This window comes from Oryx dammah, unplaced genomic scaffold (genome assembly GCF_014754425.2).
Source record: "Oryx dammah isolate SB20612 unplaced genomic scaffold, SCBI_Odam_1.1 HiC_scaffold_12, whole genome shotgun sequence".
In the NCBI taxonomy this organism is placed as follows: Eukaryota; Metazoa; Chordata; class Mammalia; order Artiodactyla; family Bovidae; genus Oryx; species Oryx dammah.
Window position 1 is genome coordinate 34999497 of NW_024070196.1, and position 19763 is coordinate 35019259.

A 19763-nucleotide genomic window follows, 5' to 3' on the forward strand; every position below is an offset into this window, starting at 1 on the left:
GAGGCTTTCTTGAGGTGTTTTCTAGTTCAGGGTACTTCAGTTCTACTGTTGATCCAGCTGACTGTATTTCAAAAATTGGCTAGATTTCAAACCTGAGTTGTGATTCATAGTATAATAGCTACCTTTGAATGTTATATTTTGCTATTCCTTTACATTTTTTTATTTATTATATGTATAGTATATAAATTCATATACACAAAGAATACATATAAACAGCTGTGTACTCACCAGTAGCTTAACAGAACAATACCTAGTATTTCTGAAGCCTCTGCTATGCCTCTCCCAGAGCTAATTTTTATAAGTATTAATTATTTTATATGAAATAATTAACTGACACAGGAACTGACACAGTAACTGACACAGGAGGGGCATCTATTAATTGTAAAAATAAACTATAAAAGGAAGAAAAATCTCAAACAACTATAGACTGAAATCAATTATTGTGACTTTATTACAATAGTTACAAACAATACTTTAGTGGTATTTATTCATATCACAGTTACTCATATTATATACAGTAAGTATTTATACAAGTCTACATTTAAAATAAAAAAGAAAAAGCAATTAATGTCCAAAAAAATACCCCTCACAGTATCAACAAGATTTTTTTCTAAAGTTATGGCCAATAACAAAGGAAATTCACAGTTATTCTGAAAATATTTTAAAGATGCAGGAATCATATTGCACATAATATAATTATAAACCTTACTGAACAGATTTGTATATTTTAATCTAGTTTTTCACAAAATTTACATTATCATGCAATACTTCACTGTGTACAGAATGGTGGAACTAGAATAAACAGGTTAAGTTACAAACACTATAATGGCCACAAAATTAAAATTTTTTAAGTTATATTTAAAATAATTTTATTATACAAACCCACCCACCCCCAACACTCCAGTGTAATAAAGCTTAACGGACAGAATCAAAGTTTGTTCACAGATTAAGTTACTTTTTTAGTGTTCTTCTTTGTCTTTTCCTTTCTTTTCCTTTTCATCCTGTAGTGCAGTACCGAGTTTTTTAATAAGAACTGACAGAACCTTGTCCAGTGGATCCATGACTCCTCTTTGAAGCCATTTAGGAATAGTAGTCCTGGCATGATGAAAGCCCAATTTTTGAAGAATATAATCAACGCCTACTGGATCAATTTTTCTTCCAGTCCAAGAAATTAACCTAAAATAATTATAAATCATTATTATTAATGAAATCCTGAAGGTAGGTTCAGGAACATCACTAAGCCTCCACAGTATGCTCAAGAAAAATATTTTCAGTAGATACAACTGATAATCTAACCTATAATTCCTAGATTCACTATAACAGCACTCAAAAAATGTGTAAGCCTATGCAGCAATGAAGTTTAGTGTATTTCATTGTGATTAATTTATTTCAGGCCTCAAGTTATGTTGTCTTCTTAAAACCTTGATGGGGGCGGGGGAAATCCTTTCATGATGTACATGTATATCCAATTATGATGTTATACCCTTAAAGTATCTATTTTCTCAATTATACTTCAATAAAGCTGGGGGAAAAAAAGACTAACATTTACTGTTCGCTATGTGCTAAACATCTTTTGAAGAAGAATCATATTTTATTCCATATAGAAGAACAGCATTAATGGAATACTCCTCGTCTTTCTCTGCCCCCTTACTGATGGTTTATCTTCTTGGAAAGTTAACAGAGGAAATGAGTAGGGTAATTAAGTACCCTCCTTACCACCTACTCTTTCGGAGTCATTTGTCTTAAACTGTTCTTCCATGCCAGAGATTTTTCAAGAACAGGTCCTCAAATAGTTAGCTCAAGACTGTTTATGGCTGCCTGTAACTAGGTGAGAAAGCAGGTCTGCTGACGGCACAACTCTAGCATCCCTCTGCCCCCAACCTCCAACCCCACTGAGCTCTGTATCATTGAGACTCTGTAAGTAAGTCCAAACTTGGACTTTGTAATAGACATTGTTGCCTGACACTAAACAACATTCTCTGTTATCAGCTTTATCAGTATTAAAGGTGTCATTTTGATTTCTAGCTGCCTCTCACTATTTCAATTGATCCTGAACTCAGGTAGGGAAGAAGAGGGTATTAATCATTAGTCTGCTAAAACTGTAACAGTTATAAGCATTTTGCATTAGTTAACTCATGTAACCATTGTAACAACTGTATAAGGTAGGTAATACCATTTTCCAAAATCTCCACGTGAGGCAACTGAGACAGTTAGATCCTTTGGCCCAGGTCACTCAGCCACTATGCTATATAGATGAGCTTAGAGCAGAGCTTTTTAACCACATTTTCCACTACTATATCATATAACTTAACTAGTCTCTTGATAGTTTTCTAAAGAAGAAAAATAAATGTTTATGGCAAATTTAACTATTTTTATTCTCATTTTAAATTAAAAGATACTCAATTTTACTATATTTGATATTTATATATACTAGTTTTTTGCACTAGGACCCTTGAAGTATCTTAATATTGCTCCTGAGTATCTTACTCAGTAATACTGAGTAATACTGAGTATTGCAGTATCTTAATATTGCATTGTTAATATTTCTCATAAGGATATGTTACTAATACCAAAGTGCTTTTATTTGGTTACCACAAATTCTATTAAATACAGATAACTAACATGAAATATGATATGTATTATGTAGCTCTGGTTATAACTGATAATTAGCCGTATGATAATATATTGATTGGGAATTATTCTAGGAATGAAACTATACTATCACACCACATCAGAGAAGCAAAAAGTCAGCAGCTGTAGAGGTGATAAGTGATTAAACATGAAAATATTTGTTGGTAAACCACATTTAACCTACTGAATTATTTATAACCTTTTTCTCATAATAATCTCATAGGAAATAGGTAAAAATATACACCCATTACTTACCTAAGAGTGGGTTCTAGATGCCACGTTTTGCACATAAAATCTCTCCAGTCCACAGTAGTGTAAGTGATGCTGTCTTCTCTGTCTTTTTCAGAGGAATTTTCGTCATGAATGATAACAGGACTTTTCTGTCCTGGTCGAGTAGATAAAATCCGAGGTGGAAAAATGGCTATAATGAAAATGACATGTTAATATTGCAAATACGTATTACAAATTTATTTTAAATCACTATATGAACAAAGTAATTGGCTCTATTTTTATTTATGAACTGGACAAAGCCTCATTTAATTACATTTCTTAAAAAGTAGTATTTTAAAATAAGCCATAGATAAGTGCCAATTTTTGGTATTTCTTGGAGAAAGACAGTATCAAAGTTATTTTAAATAGCTCTATTGAGGTAAAATTCACTCAAGTGTATAATTCAATGGTTTTTTAATGTTAATGGCTATATATATATATATATATTTGAACAGTGGTACTAACTTAGGAGTTTTTTAGGTAAGCGGTTTTTTTTCACTATTCATAGCTGAGTACTCAGATAAATGCTTTATGAAAAATGAAGATGTCATAAAAGATATATTTAAAATAAAATTGGAGACAAAGGTAGCCTACATATGATCTTTAATAAATACAGTATGATGTCTATAGGGCACAGATTTTAAAGACACAAATTGGGCATAAAATATTATGAAATATGATATGTATTATGTACCTCTGGTGATAACTGTTAACCAGCAGTGTGATGGAGAAGGCAATGGCACCCCACTCCAGTACTCTTGCCTGGAAAATCCCATGGGCATGGGTTCTCGAAGAGTCGGACATGACTGAGCGACTTCACTTTCAGTTTTCACTTTCATGCATCGGAGAAGGAAATGGCAACCCACTCCAGTGTTCTTGCCTGGAGAATCCCAGGGATGGGGGAGCCTGGTGGGCTGCTGTCTATGGGGTCGCACAGAGTCGGACATGACTGAAGCGACTTAGCAGCAGCAACAGTGTGATAATATATTGATTGGGAATTAATCTAGGAATGAAGCTGTGCTATCATACCACATCAGAATACAGATGTCTTCAGTTATTGCTGTTCTGTTGCTCTGCTTTTGTTTATTGTGGTGGATATAGCAGTATAATTAATCTTTATGTTCTGGAAATATGTTGATTCTGCTCTAAACATCCTGTTAAGAATTTTCTAAGGCATGTTTATATTTATTTTGGTCAAAACAACTTGCTTTAATTTTTAAAAGCAAAACAAAGCTTAAAATATTTTTATTTATAATTAAAATCCCCATAGGTAATAATTTTGTTATTGTAATTTCGATAATCAAATGTTTCCTCTTTCTTACTGAAATAAGTTCTTAGAACAATTTCTATAAAAATACACTTTTGAAAAGAAATACAGTTTATGGAAGACAAACACAGTATTTCATAAAATGACAAAGGTTCCACATAATTTCTGAGGGAAAGAAATCTGGCAGGCATTCCTATTTAGGTACTAAAATAATATTGAACTTCACAGAACTTTAGAATCTGTTTCTCTGCATGATGTTTAAATATTAAGGCAGAGAGAAAAACAGGAGAATAAACAGTGTCTGGTATATGCTGTTGCTCTATTAGAAGACGGGATCTATGGATGTTGTGCTTAGTCGCTCAGTCGTGTCTGGCTCTTTGCAACCCCATGGACTGTAGCCTGCCAGGCTCCTCTGTCCATGGAATTCTCCAGGCAAGAATATGTATGTCTATGTATATTATATACAATATTTTCTATTATATACTTGCAATCATTTTACCTGAAATATCTCATAAATTTCTCTTAGCCATATTATTGATGTCATTCTCCCTGAATTTTTGGTACATCTAGATTAAATAGTAATGGAAGAGCAATTCAATTTAAGTATGCTACTTTTGCACTCATTCCACATGGTCTTTTGATAATCTGTATTTTCTTCACTCAAACATTTCATCATGAGGCTATTTTGAAATATCTTATATTTCTATCTTCTTGAAAAAAATGAAGCAGTATTACAGTGACCTATTCCAAGCATTTTTTAAAAGCACGTTTTAGCATTGTATATTCATATATAGTTGTACATTAAATATTTTTGAGTGAATAAAGACAATATATTTGGAAAGCATTCCATTTCATGACATTTCAAACTATCTCATTCTTTTAAACAGCTACAGAGTATTTTATTTCATTGTATGGACACATTGTAATATATTCAGCCAATTGCATATGGATATTAGGGTGACCATATGTTTCTTAGTGGGCAAACATTTAAGTTTCCAGCAAGGAAACCAATGTTATTTTAACTCATAAAAACAAGACACCAGCTAAGTAAGGAGATCCAAGCAGTCCATCCTAAAGGAGATCAGTTCTGGGTGTTCATTGGAAGGACTGATGCTGAAGCTGAAACTCCAATACTTTGGCCACCTGATGCGAAGAGCTGACTCATTGGAAGACACTGATGCTGGGAAAGATTGAGGGCAGGAGGAGAAGGGGATGACAGAGGCTAAGATGGCTGGATGGCATCACTGACTCAATGGACATGGATTTGGATGGACTCTGGGAGTTGGTGATGGACAGAGAGGCCTGGTGTGCTACGGTTCATGGGGTTGCAAAGAGTTGGACACGACTGAGCAACTAAACTGAACTGAATTTATCTCTAAAAATAATGTTCTGTGCATTCCAAACAGATTTATCTTCTTTAATTCACTTTTCCCAACTATGTATATAACTTGCTAACTTTATTATGTAATATAGTTGGTTCTCTAATCATTTCATTTTGACTAGCAATATTTCCTCAAAGAGGTTTTCTTTTCCAACTTTGTGAGAATATCTTACCAGATATGATAATATACATGGCATATATGGAAACATTTTGTAAAGTATAAAACACCATTCAGTTTGAGGTATAGTTAGGAAAAAATGCCCTGTACCTAGCAGATACTCAGAAAGCCTATCAAACAGTCTTACTAATATATTTTATTTCTATTTGTAACTCATAGAGGAAGGAGACACATTCCACTCATTTTATCACTGGACTATAAAAATTCATAAAGTGTCTGCCTGGAATGCGGGAGACCCGGGTTTGATCCCAGGGTCGGGAAGATCCCCTGGAGCAGGAAAATGACAACCCACTCCAGTACTCTTGCCTGGTGAATCCCATGGAGGGAGGAGCTTGGTAGGCTACAGTCCATGGGGTTGCAAAGAGTCAGACATGAGTGAGCGACTTCACTTTGAGTTTAGTCGCTCAGTTGTGGCCGACTCTTTGTGACCCCATACACTGCAGCAATCCAGGCTTTCCTGGCCATCACCAACTCCCGGAATTTACTTAAACTCACCTCATCCTCTGTTGTCCCCTTCTCACATCTTTGGACCTTTCTCAGCATCAGGATCTTTTCCAAGGAGTCAGTTCTTTGCATCAGGTGGCCAAACTATTGGAGTTTCAGCTTCAGCATCAGTCCTTCCAATGAATATTCAGGACTCATTTCCTTTAGGATGGACTGCTTGGATCTCCTTGTAGTCCAAGGGACTCTCAAGAGTCTTCTCCAACACCACAGTTCAAAAGCATTAATTCTTCAGTGCTCAGCTTTCTTTATAGTCCAACTCTCACATCCATACATGACCACTTGAAAAACCATAGCTTTATCTAGATGGACCACTGTTGATAAAGTAATGTCTCTGCTTTTTAATATGCTGTCTAGGTTGGTGATAACTTTTCTTCCAAGGAGCAAGTGTCTTTTAATTTCATGGCTGCAGTCACCATCTAGAGTGATTTTGGAGCCCCCCAAAATAAAGTCTGTCACTGTTTCCTCGTCTATTTGCTATGAAGTAATGGGACTGGATGCCATGCTCTTAGTTTTCTGGATGTTGAGTTTTAAGCCAACTTTTTCACTCTCCTGTTTTCACTTTCATCAAGAGGATCTTTAGTTCTTCACTTTCTGTCATAAGGGTGGTGTCATCTGCGTATCTGAGGTTATTGATATTTCTCTTGGCAATACTGATTCCAGCTTGTGCTTCATCCAGTCCAGCATTTCTCATGATGTACTCTGCATATAAGGTAAATAAGCAGGGTGACAATACAGCCTTGATGTACTTCCGTCTCAATTTTGAACCAGTCTATTGTTCCATGTCCAGTTCTAACTGTTGCCTCTTGACCTGCATACAGATTTCTCAGGAAGCAGGTCAGGTGGTCTGGTATTCCCATCTCCTGAAGAATTTTCCACAGTTTGTTGTGATCCACACAGTCAAAGGCTTTGGCATAGTCAATAAAGCAGAAGTAGATGTTTTTCTGGAAATCTCTCGCTTTTTAGATGATCCAATGGATGTTTGTAATTTGATCTCTGGTTCTGCTGCCTTTTCTAAATCCAGCTTGAACATCTGGAATTTCATGGTCCACATACTACTGAAGTCTGGCTTGGAGAATTTTGAGCATTACTCTGCTAGCATGTGAGATGAGTGCAATTGTGCAGTAGTTTGAGTATTCTTTGGTATTGCCTTTCTTTGGGATTGGAATGAAAACTGACCTTTTCCAGTCCTGTGGCCACTGCTGAGTTTTCCATATTTGCTGGCATATTGAGTGAAGCACTTTCACAGCATCATCTTTTAGGATTTGAAATAGCTCAATTGAAATTCCATCACGTCCACTAGATTTGTTCATAGTGATGCTTCCTAAGGCCCACTTGACTTCGCATTCCAGCATGTCTGGCTCTAGGTGAGTGATCACACCACTGTGGTTATCTGGGTCATGAAGATCTTTTTTTGAATAGTTCTCCTGTGTATTCTTGCCACCTCTTCTTCGTATCTTCTGCTTCTGTTAGGTCTGTACCATTTCTGTCCTTTATTATGCCCATATTTGCATGAAATGTTCCCTTGGTATCTCCAATTTTCTTGAAGAGATCTCTAGTCTTTCCTATTCTGTTGTTTTCCTCTATTTCTTTGCATTGATCATGAGGAAGGCCTTCTTATCTCTCCTTGCTATTCTTTGGAACCCTGCATTCAAAAGGGTATATCTTTCCTTTTTATCTTTGCCTTTAGCTTCTCTTCTTTTGACAGCTATTTGTAAGGCCTTGTCAGACAACCATTTTGCCTTTTTGCATTTCCTTTTCTTGGGGATGGTGTTGATCTCTGCCTCCTCTACAATGTCATGAACCTCCGTCCATAGTTCTTCAGGCACTCTATCAGATCTAATCCTTTGAATCTATTTGTCACTTCCACTGTATCATTGTAAGGGATTTGACTTAGATCATACCTCAATGGTTTAGTGGTTTTTCCTACTTTCTTCAATTTAAGTCTAATTTGGCAATAAGGAGTTCATGATCTGAGCCACAGTCAGCTCCCAGTCTTGTTTTTGCTGACGGTATAGAGCTTCTCGATCTTTGCCTACAAAGAATATAATCAGTTTGATTTCGGTATTGACATTTTGGTGATGTCCATGTGTAGAGTCTTCTCTTGTGTTCTTGGAAGAGGATGTTTGCTATGACCAGTGCATTCTCTTGGCAAAAATCTATTAGCCTTTGCCCTACTTCATTCTGTACTCCAAGGCGAAATTTGCCCATTACTCCAGGAATTTCTTGACTTCCTACTTTTGCATTCCAGTCCCCTATAATAAAGGACATCTTTTTTAGGTGTTAGTTCTAGAAAGTCTTGTAGGTCTTCATAAAACCATTCAACTTTAGTTTCCTCAGTGTTACTGGTTGGGGCATAGGCTTGGATTACCATGATATTGAATGGTTTGCCTTGGAAATGAACAGAGATAGTTCTGTCGTTTTTGGGACTGCATCCAAGTACTGCATTTCAGACTCTCTTGTTGACTGTGATGGATACTCCATCTCTTCTAAGGGATTCTTGCCCACAGTAGTAGATATAATGGTCATCTGAGTTAAATTCACCCATTCCAGTTCATTTTAGTTTGCTGAATCCTAAAATGTCAATGTTCACTCTTGCCTTCTCCTGTTTGACCACTTCGTATTTGCCTTGATTCATGGACCTAAATGGCAACCCACTCCAGTACTCTTGCTTGGAAAAATCCCATGGACTGAGAAGCCTGGTAGGCTACAGTCCATGGGGTCACAGAGTTGGACACGACTGAGCAACTTCACTTTCACTTTTCTTTCATGGACCTAATATTCCAGGTTTCTATGCAATCTTGCTTTGTACAGCATCGGGCTTTACTTCTATCACCAGTCACATCCACAACTGGGTGGTGGTGTTGTTGCTTTGGCTCTGTCTCTTCATTCTTTCTGGAGTTGTTTCTCTAGTGATCTCCAGTAGCATATTGGGCACCTACTGACCTGGGGAGTTCATTTTTCAGTGTCATACCTTTTTGCCTTTCCATACTGTTCATGGAGTTCTCAAGGCAAGAATACTGAAGTGGTTTACCATTCCCTTCTCCAGTGGACCACGTTTTGTCAGAACTCTACCATGACTCATCCGTCTTGTGTGGCCCTACATGGCATGGCTCATAGTTTCGCTGATCAGATTGGTCAAGTTTTCTGTGATTGTGGTCTTCAGTCTGTCTGCCCTCTGATGGAGAAATAAGAGGCTTTTGGAAGCTTCCTGATGGGAGAGACTGACTGAGGGGGAAACTGGGTCTGGTTTTGATGGGCCAATGAAGATAATGTTGACCTCCTTCAAAAAGTCCCATGCATGTGCTGCTATACTCAGTGCCTCCAACCCTGCAGCATGCCACTGCGGACCCACGCCTCCACCAGAGACTCATGGACACACATGGGCAAGTCTGGGTCAAATTCATATAAATGGTAGTGAAAAAAACCAACTGTGTTACCCACCTTTTTCTTTTTCTTTAAGATAAGCTGATACTAAATCATGAAGAAACATGATGAGCTCAGCATCCATCGTCACACAGATGTGGTCAGTGAACTCTGTCACCACACTGCATTCTACCTTTGGCTTCAGGCTGGCATCTGCAATGGCAGAGTTCTTCTATATTAAAAGATTATTGAAATAAGTCCCTCTTCTCATTAATAAAGGATTTACATGGGTCCATGTAAAGGCATCCACTTAAATGCAACTATAGAGAAACCAGTAGTTTCTGTATGTGATTTATAGGTGGATGATGATAATTTATGAGCATTATAGAAGTATATGTTATTTATTCCTCATAAAAACCTAATGAATGAAGTCCTGTTAGCTCCATTTGAGGAAGAAGAGGCACAAATGGAGTACATTTTTTGCCAGATGTCATATAGCTGGTAAGAATATAAATCAGTTTAAACCAGAAAATCAGTTTCATTATAAAAGAAAAATAATCTCTGGGGAAAAAAGGAAGCTTGAAGATCCTGTAGAATTTTCTTAGTTAACTTTAGAAACTAAAGATTGTTTTCCACATACCCTGTAATGAAGGTTCTTGTGGTTCTTGAACATGAATGGATTTAAAGTCAAGCTGCATTCTTGGTAGTGCAAAGATTGTCTCTGTTTCATGATTGTAGCTAGAACCTCCTCTAAATCCGCTGAGCAAACTAGAATTCTTCACTGTTGTGCTATTCTCAGTGTTATTAGCATCAACATTACGAAGCAGGTTTAGCTCTACAAGCATAATAATAATGACAGTAAGAATCAAATTAATAGGCATTGATAAGCATATAGCTGTCATGACACTGATATATAGAACTTTTATCATTTCAAAAGATAGAAAATGAAGACATTTTTTAAAAAGAGGCATATTAAAGCTTTGGCTTTGAGACTGGTTATATACCTATATAGATACAAATATGTGTGCTATGCTCAGTGACATGTCATGTGCTCAGTTGCTCATATGTGTCTGACTCTTTGTGACCCCATGGACTTTAGCCCACCAGGCTCCTCTGTTCATGAAATTTTCCAGGCAAGAATACTGGAATGGGGTGCCATTTCCTATTCCAGGGGATCTTCCTGACCCAGGGATTGTACCTGAGTCTCTGGCATCTCCTGCACTGGCAGGCAGATTCTTTACCACTAGCGTCCCCTGGGAAGCCCCCAGATATAAATATGGACACATATATTTATATATACATCCATACACAAATGGACTTCCTTGGTGGCTCAGACTAAAGAATGCACCTGTCACTATTCTCAATAGTGAAGCTGTTATAACACGGTTTTAGATAAATCCAATACATTTCGATTTTTGTTTCTTAAACTTTGAATATTATTCTCAATTGAAATCATATCTGAATTTAAGAGCTTTATTGAGCTCAAAGTTTTTCATAGGTTAAATAATTCTCTCTTATAAGGTATGATTAAATACAACCCTGATCTTGGGACTAGGTATAAGTCCTGAGTTTCCCCAACATATGTGCTATGTTGCTATATGTTGTATATATGCTATATGTGCTAACAGAGTCGTCATATAAAAATTAGCATTTTCTAGTTACACAGGTAGCAGTTCAGTATGCTAACAGCCCCTCCACAGTATCCCAGTCCAGAAGAACTCCTTCCGCCAAAGTCTCTTATTGAAAAGGTAGAATAATCAATACATGCAGAATTTTCTAATTTAATTCCTTATCCTCCTTTGTTCTCAGAACATTTTTTAACAGTCTTTGATCCCTAGGTTTGCCAGTGCATAGCAACTATTTTCCATGAGGCCCAAGCCATCTTCTTTTCCACTCTGAAAGGAAGTCATTTTTAAGTAAAACATTCAAGTCTTAACATGTCTCAGTTTAGTCAGCTTTTCAATACAGATGAAATGATTGATACAAAGCAGTACTCTAAACTGTAACAGAAAAACAACCACAGAATAAGAATTTTCATGACTGTATTACTGCGAGGCCCATGAATCTAATCAAATGAAAATTTCATCGAAAGCACTCTTTATTAAACTTACGACTTCACTGGAATACTAATAGTTTCATTTTACTCCAGCCATCTGAACTTTGTTTGTGTTATTCTGTTATTTAGTTGTGTAATAACTTTCCCAAACCTCCAATTGTGAACATTAGTATAAAAATATCTTTTCAAATTATAATAAACTTAATTTCACTTATGTAAACCAATTTTATTTTGAATGTTTTCAGTTACATTGAAAATAACTTTAGTTCATGAGATGTGGCACTGGTAGGATGTTGAATCATGTAGTAATATTGCTACTTATGGCGTTGGAATAAAATGAAGCTTGTTGAAAGAAATGGAAATGCTCCCTCCACTTTAATTATTTAATGCTCCCGCCACTTAAATTCTAAACACAGTCAACAGAACCAAAAATAGAGAATACAAAACAGATCTTTCCAAGGAATCAAACTTTTAACCTTCATTCCTTGTGGCCGTAACATAATTGAACCATTCTTTCACACTTGCTACTCCATGGGGTGGATTTTCATGGCGACGCCTGGTTATCTTGGTTATTGTTGCCATAGGACTTTCCAAAGCACCACACGGTTTAGTAACCATGGTATTATGGCCCAGATGAAAATCCAGTGTTTGTACAATATATGTAGAGTGATCACTAGAGCCTAGAGGGGGGAACAAGTTTCTTAATGTAACAAACTATATTTTAGATGGAAGAAGAGTTGTGGCCCTAGAGATTCAGCTAGGTAAGTCATACACAGAGAAGGGTGTAAAAACAGGGTGTACATTAAGTGAGAAAAAAAATAAAATTCTTTTTCTTTTAGTTATAACTGGATTTACCCCTAAGAAGAGAAAGAACATCAACCACTTATTTCTTTCATCATTAAGAAATCATAGAGTAGAAAATTAAAGCTAAAAGAAACTGTAAATAGAGGTAGAAGTACAGCTTTGTCCATAAAAGTTTCGTAAAATAGTCCTGACTGGCAGTTAAGTTTCCTTACACTACCACTGTGTGTTGTCTTCTCTTCATGTTTCTCTAAGAAATATTTACAGTAACTATGACTTAACTATGCCCAGCCATGGCAGCAGAAATTTAATTGCCTAAGTAAAAAACAGAATAAGATGGTAAATTCAGAAATAAGCCCTTTAACATGTGCCAGTCTTTATAGACACTGACTCATTGACAGTAAACTCCTTAATGTGTCAGGTACATAATGATAGAGACGGATTTCAGAAGTATCATAAGAAAACAGAAAAATTATATGGGAAAAGAAAACTACTCTGTCATATATAATCATATAAGAAGATGGGTAAAAGTGAAAGCTGAAAATGGCAGTTTACCATCTTCCCATATTTTCTGAGCTTCGGTCCAAAAAGCAATATTTGGTTCCTCTAAGTGAAAAAGGGCCCAGGATTTTGAACGGAAATTTGGGCCATGAAAACAAGCTAGTGTCATATGATTTCCATGTAAGCTCATTGATCCTCCAAATTGCATTCCATCTTCGGGTAACGGAATCTGAAATAAGGATATGTGGCATCCTGATACCACCTTCAATACTCCAGGCCAATGTCGATGGTGAGCTGCATCGAGCACTGCAAGGAAACAAAGAACCATTTATCCCAAACCATCTCATGAACATCCTGAGTGCTGGGCAGGAAGACAGCACACAGCTACTTTCTACAACTAAAGTGACTCAGATAAGGGATAAAACAGTTCAGTCCCTGGTTAACATTAAGCAGAAGCTAATAAGAATACAGTCTTGGAAAAGATGCTGTGTAAAGATGGGTAGAACTAAGGAAAGTAACAATCTTATAATGATAATTACAACTAATGCTTCTGTAATCATGATTTATAAAGTGCCTGCATGAAATTTTATGCAATTCTCACAGTAACTTTATAAATGAGGTGTGTCATCTAGAGAAAACACCTAGTTTACAGAAGAGGGGTTAAGTAAACTGGTGATCAGAGGACGTAGATATCAAAGGCAGATGCCTGATTTTAAGTACTTTAAAAAAAAGATCTTTTATAACCTTGCTACTCAAAAGTGAGGTCTGAGAACCAGCAGAATCAGCATCACTTGGGAGCTTGATAGAAATTCACTGTTATGTCTATTCCATATTTACTGTGTCAGGACCTGCGTTTTAATAAGATCTCCAGGCACTTCAGATGCACATTAAAGTTCAAGGAGAGCTTATCAGATACACAGTTGAACACTGAACAACATGTGGGTTGATATACAGGGACACTGAACCTCTGCAAAGTCAAAAATCCGTGTATTACTTAAAGTTGGCCCTCCATATCCACACTTCCATCAGGATTCAACCAGGCATAGATCATGTAGTACCACAGTACTCACTGCTATTAAAAACCTGTGTGTGGGCCTGCAGAGTTCACGTGTCTCACTGCACAGTCTGTATCTGTATTACCCACTTTCCCCAGTAATATCCTTCTGGCTGTTTTCTACAGTTCTCATTCTGGATCCACCCAAAGATCACGTATTGTATTTAGTTTGCATATCTCTTTATTTTCCTTTAATCTAAGACAACTCCTTAAGCCTGTTTGTTTGTTGCCCGTGACAAAGGTTTTTGGAAAAGTCCAGGCCAGACATTTTGGGGAACATCCATCTCTTAGTTTATGTCTGATACCAATTCCAGTTTAAAGGTAATGCAGGGACTTGGAAAACAAGATAAATGAAACCACAAAAAGACAACTGAAAGACTGAGAAAGTACAATATTCTGCAGGACAATTGGCCAAGTCTCTTAGCAAGTCAAGTCACTAAAAAAGGGACTAAATTCAGTAGAATTTAAAGAGTAAAGAAACAACCGTTTTTAACCTGTGGTCTTGAACTGGATATACTGGTTTGGATAACCCAGTTGTAAAGATAATTTAAGGTCAGTTGTCAACTGCGATGAGGTGGCTAGAGGAGATAATTAATGTAAAGTTCGAGACTGTTGACTGGAAAAGGTTACAAAACAATATGAATAATATTCTGGTAAACAGTATATATATATTTGCATGTATACGTGTATGTGTGCACACGCATGCATGCCTAGAAAAAGTATCTGAGCGTATATACTGTATATAAAGTAATCACAGTGATGATTTCTGGGAAAAATGTGAGGTTTTTATTTTTTGCTTGGATATGTACATTCTTTCCCAATGCACATTGTTTCCTAATGCACATGTACTGCTTCTGTGATAAAAATCATTAAAAGTTATCCTACTACAGCTTACTTTTCACTTTTAACTCTATCAATCTAGTTAAAGCCACCACTGTCTTTTGCCTGGACTCAGAATATCCTCCATACAATGGTATTAAAAGTGTAAGTGTGTAGTAATAGCAGTTGTAGTAATAGTGATTACTGCAGTGATTTCCTTACTTTCATTCTTAACCACCTCAGTCTGTTCCCTACACAGAAGCCAGAGAGATGCTTTAAAAAGGATTATTTTTGTAAGAAGTAAATCAAATAGTATCACATCTGTTCAGAATTCTTGGGTAGCTCCCCAATTATTAAAAATCTTATCTGCGGCTTCTTTGAATTCATGTTTAGTATTTTCCTGCTTGCTCACTCTGTTTCACCATAGTGGGCCACCTCAATGATCATCAAACAAGCAAGTTTCCTCCCAACTATAGGGGCTTTGCACCTTCTCATAGCCCACTTTGCCTAAAACTCTTCTTGCAAGATCTTAGCCTAGTTCTTTCATTTTAGAAAAGGTTTCCTTTACCACCCTTTCTAAAATATTTATCCTCACAGACTACCATTTTCTATATTCTTCCCCTGCTTGTTCCTTTTCTCTGCATTTCTCTCTACCTGAAATTATCTTACACAGTTAGTTAGTTATGGTCTGTCTCTCCCATTAAAATTTAATGATAGGTACTTTTTCTACTAGTAGACCCCCTATGCCTAAAACAGTGCTTAAGAACATGGTTGATACATAATATTTGAATTACTGACTGAAAAAATAAACTGTGTAACATGACACAGCCAATAAATCCAAATTCAGACATTCTGATTCCATAGCCCATGCTCTGAACCAGAACATGGTATTATCATAATTAGTATTCAAGAGCATGGAGTATAATGGAATGTATTAAACAATCAAATGAATATGAGTAATGTAATAGGAACTACAATGTAAGTTATTCAGAATCAAAATATAATCATTAGTTGTAACTTATAATTATGTTAAAAGTATTCATTTATAATATACTGATGTAGTTTGTAACAATGGTATGATTATAGATGGTTTGTGGCAGGGGAGATAATGACTGAATGTCTTTCCAAATGATGGCTTCTAATTCCATTGGTGGGTAGGACATGAGTACTTTGCTGAGTGAGTAGGATAAAGAGCATATGGACCCCTTTGTAAGTATGGTATTTAAATATTTTAAATTAAAATTGTAACACACAGTGAAAGATAAAGTATATATAAAGTCTTAAGTTTTCTAACTCTTACATTGTTCTTGTGAACTTTTCTCTAGGTTATTAGTCATTGTCTTAGGTGGAAGATAAGGAACTGGTCCCCAGGTAGACAGAGCTCGTTTGCTGGTGTCAAACTGCTGAGTGAAAAATTCCTGGAGCTTCATTCCTATTTTTATCAGGTCTGGTGTAGTTGATCTTGATATCATTACTTGGAAAATATCCCACTTCAGATCTCCATGGACAAAAATTTCACTAGAGCATAAAACAGAGTCTTTATCATATATCTTATAGAAAACAGTTTAAAAGCACCCAAAAAAGTCTCTTCCCCACCAGCTTTTCATATTAATTGTGACAGAAAAATCATGTAATTGCAGGAAAAATGGTTTGAGTCTTTGCACTGAATGATAGAAAATATGTTAAGAGCAGTCATGTAAAGTACTCAAAAAGTAATATTTCACTAAATACCTTTTATCAGTCATGCTTGAATCCAGTGTGTTATACAGATTTACTTTCCATTCATCCTGAAGCTTGAGGTCAGCATTACTGAAGATACCCATGAGAATACTTGAGCCCATGTAATCCACACGAGCTTCAGTAGAACCCATAGTAATCTGAATTTTGTGACTGGGTTGCTGGTTTGGATGTTCAGAAATATGAGCTACAACAGAAATAATAATTACTTTCCACAGAAATGTGTAATAAAAACTCATCAAAATCAGTTTTAAAATGCTTTTCTCAATATATTTTTCAGCTGTAAAATTTCAACATACCAACCATCTCCAAAGCATTTACATCTATAGTGCCTCCAACTACTCCTCCTTTAGAATCTAACTGTGATCTTCCCAGACCAACAGACATGCTTATTTCTCGATCTCGATTACTTCCTACTGACAGGCGGCCTTGGCTCTTCAAACCACTAGTTGTCCAGCTATCAAAAAGAAAAAGGCTTATTAAATAGACATATGGCTTCCAATGTCATGAATTAAAACAGGAATTATATGATTAAAAAAAATTGGACAATGAAACAATACATTTCTTATAAAAACTATGGTAAACATTTGAATATTAACATTAATAATGAAGCTTTATTCTTAGCTAGAAAATTATGCTATTTTCCTTATTTTCTATCTTTTTAGAACACATATTTCATGCTGTTTTTATGTTACAGTATCTTTAGGATTAAACCATTTTCAGGGTAAAACAATTTATAATTTATCTATTTACTGTCTCAAACATTTCAGCATTTGAAAAAGGTTTTGTATTGCTTTACAACAATTAGAAAAATTATATATGATAATTAAATATATTTTCTTTGTATCTTTGTATCTGAATAGCTTACGTTGTATTTCCCATTACATTACTCATATTCATTTGAACGTTTAATTGCTTCAAGTTGATAGCAAACACGACAAGTGTTTCCCATGGGGTCCCTTGTTGGCTTGCTGCTTTGTTTGATTTGTTAAAAGGAGTTGATGTCTTTGAAAGTGAATCTAAAAACAGAAAATAAAATGTACATTTATTTCTATAGATGTTCAGCCAATTACAAAGCAAAGACCACTCTTATCACTATAATCCCAAAAGTAAAATTATGATATTTTTGTGTTAAACCTAACATTTACTAGCTGTCACACTTTTTCAATATGAAGTACCTTTTACAACACTGTAGGTTTGTTTTACTTCTAACAGTAAATACTAATGGCGCACAAACACTATGTTCATTTCTTTCTCTCTATCCCTTTGCAAAGCAACTAGCCGTCCAGCTGCCTCATCTGCTAGCAAATACTGTCAAGTGTATGTGTGTTGCTGCGTTTGGGACTCCTACTGCCCCCAACCACCCCCGCCCGCCCCGCCGGTCTCTTCGTGCAGTTGAGGCAAAAATCTGGGAGTAACTAATGAAGATTTCTATATTAGGAGCTCTAGAGGGCTAATGAACAGTGTTACCTCTTCGGGGAACTGAAGAATCAGACACACTCCTTGACCTTATGGAAGCTGGGGATTTTAGGCTCTGTGCTGCTGTCCCTGGTGACATGGTGCTGTTTGTCATATGCTCATTGAACACATTAGGTGACTGAGGCATGTGGGTGAAGGAGGCTGACTGACTAGGCTGCTCCCAAGTCCTGCAGTAAGCTTTTCTTGATGACTCGGGAGAAAGGTGTTGGCTTACACCTTCAATGGAATCAGGTGTCCCTGGGCCAGATGCTAAAAGGAAAGTAGGTAACAAAAACAAAATTAACAGGATAATATCTCCATGCTATAAAACATTCACCACTCCACCACTTCTAATCACATTTTGTATTTCTTCAAGTTCTCTGAAAACTATACAATGTCCAGTTTGCACAATTCCAGCATGTTATTTAATTCTCACAGAAAATATATGAGAAGGGTAGGACAAGCACTCTGTCCCGTATTACAGTTGAGAGAACAGACCTAGAATCCAAATTTCTAATATTTTCTACTGTATAATGCTAACTCTTAACTTTCACTTACACAATGTAATACTACCGCAATATCTATGTCAAAGAGAAAAAATGAAATATGGTAGCATGTCCCCAATATTTTCTATTTTCCATGTTTAACCATGATTAAGTTGGTCAAATTTATTTATGCATTTCCAGATTTTACAGAGATTACAGAGTAATCATCACAGAACAAAATAATCCCTGAGAGAGCAAGCATTTTATGACCTCCAATGCTAGTACATTCCCAGTGGTTACTAGCACATTAAAGGGGCTCCACTGACATTTGTTGAATGAGTGAAAGAACTGCAGGGTAGTTTACCAAGTAAGACAAACTTTGTGTTATCAATCATGGATATTATTATTATTTTAATCAAAATTAAAAGCAGCCTAAGTATAATCTATAATTACATAAACAAGCTTACTTGGCAAATTAATAGTTTGGTCTCCAAGGAATAGGCGTCTTGCAATACTCCTCCTATACCAGGCTCTTGGAAATGCCAGAATTTCACTGAGGCGGCGCATGTCATATTTAAAGGAAGCAGACCCTATATCACAAACAGCTGATACATAAATAAAATTTGTTAGAACATATTTCCAAAACCTTTATATTTTCACATGGTAGATATATTACACAACTGAATTATAATTCTGTTACAATTCTTGAAATCAGTAAATGATAATGTGTTCCTTTCACAGCTGATAAAAATAGCACATTCTAATACCATTAGTTCCATTTCCATTTTTGAGGTGAGAGCAAACTGGAATTCTATTACCACTTATCATGAAATTCTCACACAGGATCTAAGAGCAGTCTTACAGACAGCTTCCAGCTTTAACATAGGGCCCCTCTCAAATATGGAAAATGAATCATCAGGATCAGCTAGAATACAGACTTCTTCAAAAGCAGCTGCAAACCAAGTAACTGTATGGCAGAAGTTAGTATTTTGTGAGTCAAAGTCGCTCAGTCGTGTCTGACTCTTTGCGACCCCATGGTCTGTACAGTTCATGGAATTCTCCAGGCCAGAATACTGGAGTCGGTAGCCTTTCCCTTTCCAGGTGATCTTCCTAATCCAGGCATCGAACCCAGGTCTCCTGCGTTGCAGGTGGACTCTTTACCAGCTAAGCAGTGAATTGTCAGTCTCAAAGTGTTCTGATGGCTGTCTTGGGGTTTTTGCTCTGCTACTTCTGCTTCAGGTGCTCCTCCAGTCCTCCA

At 36.4% G+C, this 19763-nt stretch overlaps 1 protein-coding gene across 1 annotated transcript in view; it reads right to left on the bottom strand.

Annotated features, from left to right (window-relative positions):
• Nucleotides 1-423: 423 nt before the first annotated feature.
• The window catches only part of KIAA1109 (KIAA1109 ortholog), a 199974-nt gene continuing 180634 nt past the window's right edge, over nucleotides 424-19763 (bottom strand). Inside the window, exons 77-88 of the mRNA XM_040250561.1 lie at nucleotides 18973-19110; nucleotides 18033-18290; nucleotides 17431-17581; nucleotides 16862-17019; nucleotides 16557-16749; nucleotides 16126-16343; nucleotides 13007-13258; nucleotides 12127-12330; nucleotides 10235-10429; nucleotides 9673-9807; nucleotides 2887-3052; nucleotides 424-1176 (exon numbers count right to left, since the gene is read on the bottom strand). Of these exons, the coding sequence (XP_040106495.1) occupies nucleotides 960-1176; nucleotides 2887-3052; nucleotides 9673-9807; nucleotides 10235-10429; nucleotides 12127-12330; nucleotides 13007-13258; nucleotides 16126-16343; nucleotides 16557-16749; nucleotides 16862-17019; nucleotides 17431-17581; nucleotides 18033-18290; nucleotides 18973-19110 (2285 nt within the window). The 3' untranslated portion in view covers nucleotides 424-959. The remainder of the gene's footprint in view (nucleotides 1177-2886; nucleotides 3053-9672; nucleotides 9808-10234; nucleotides 10430-12126; nucleotides 12331-13006; nucleotides 13259-16125; nucleotides 16344-16556; nucleotides 16750-16861; nucleotides 17020-17430; nucleotides 17582-18032; nucleotides 18291-18972; nucleotides 19111-19763) is intronic.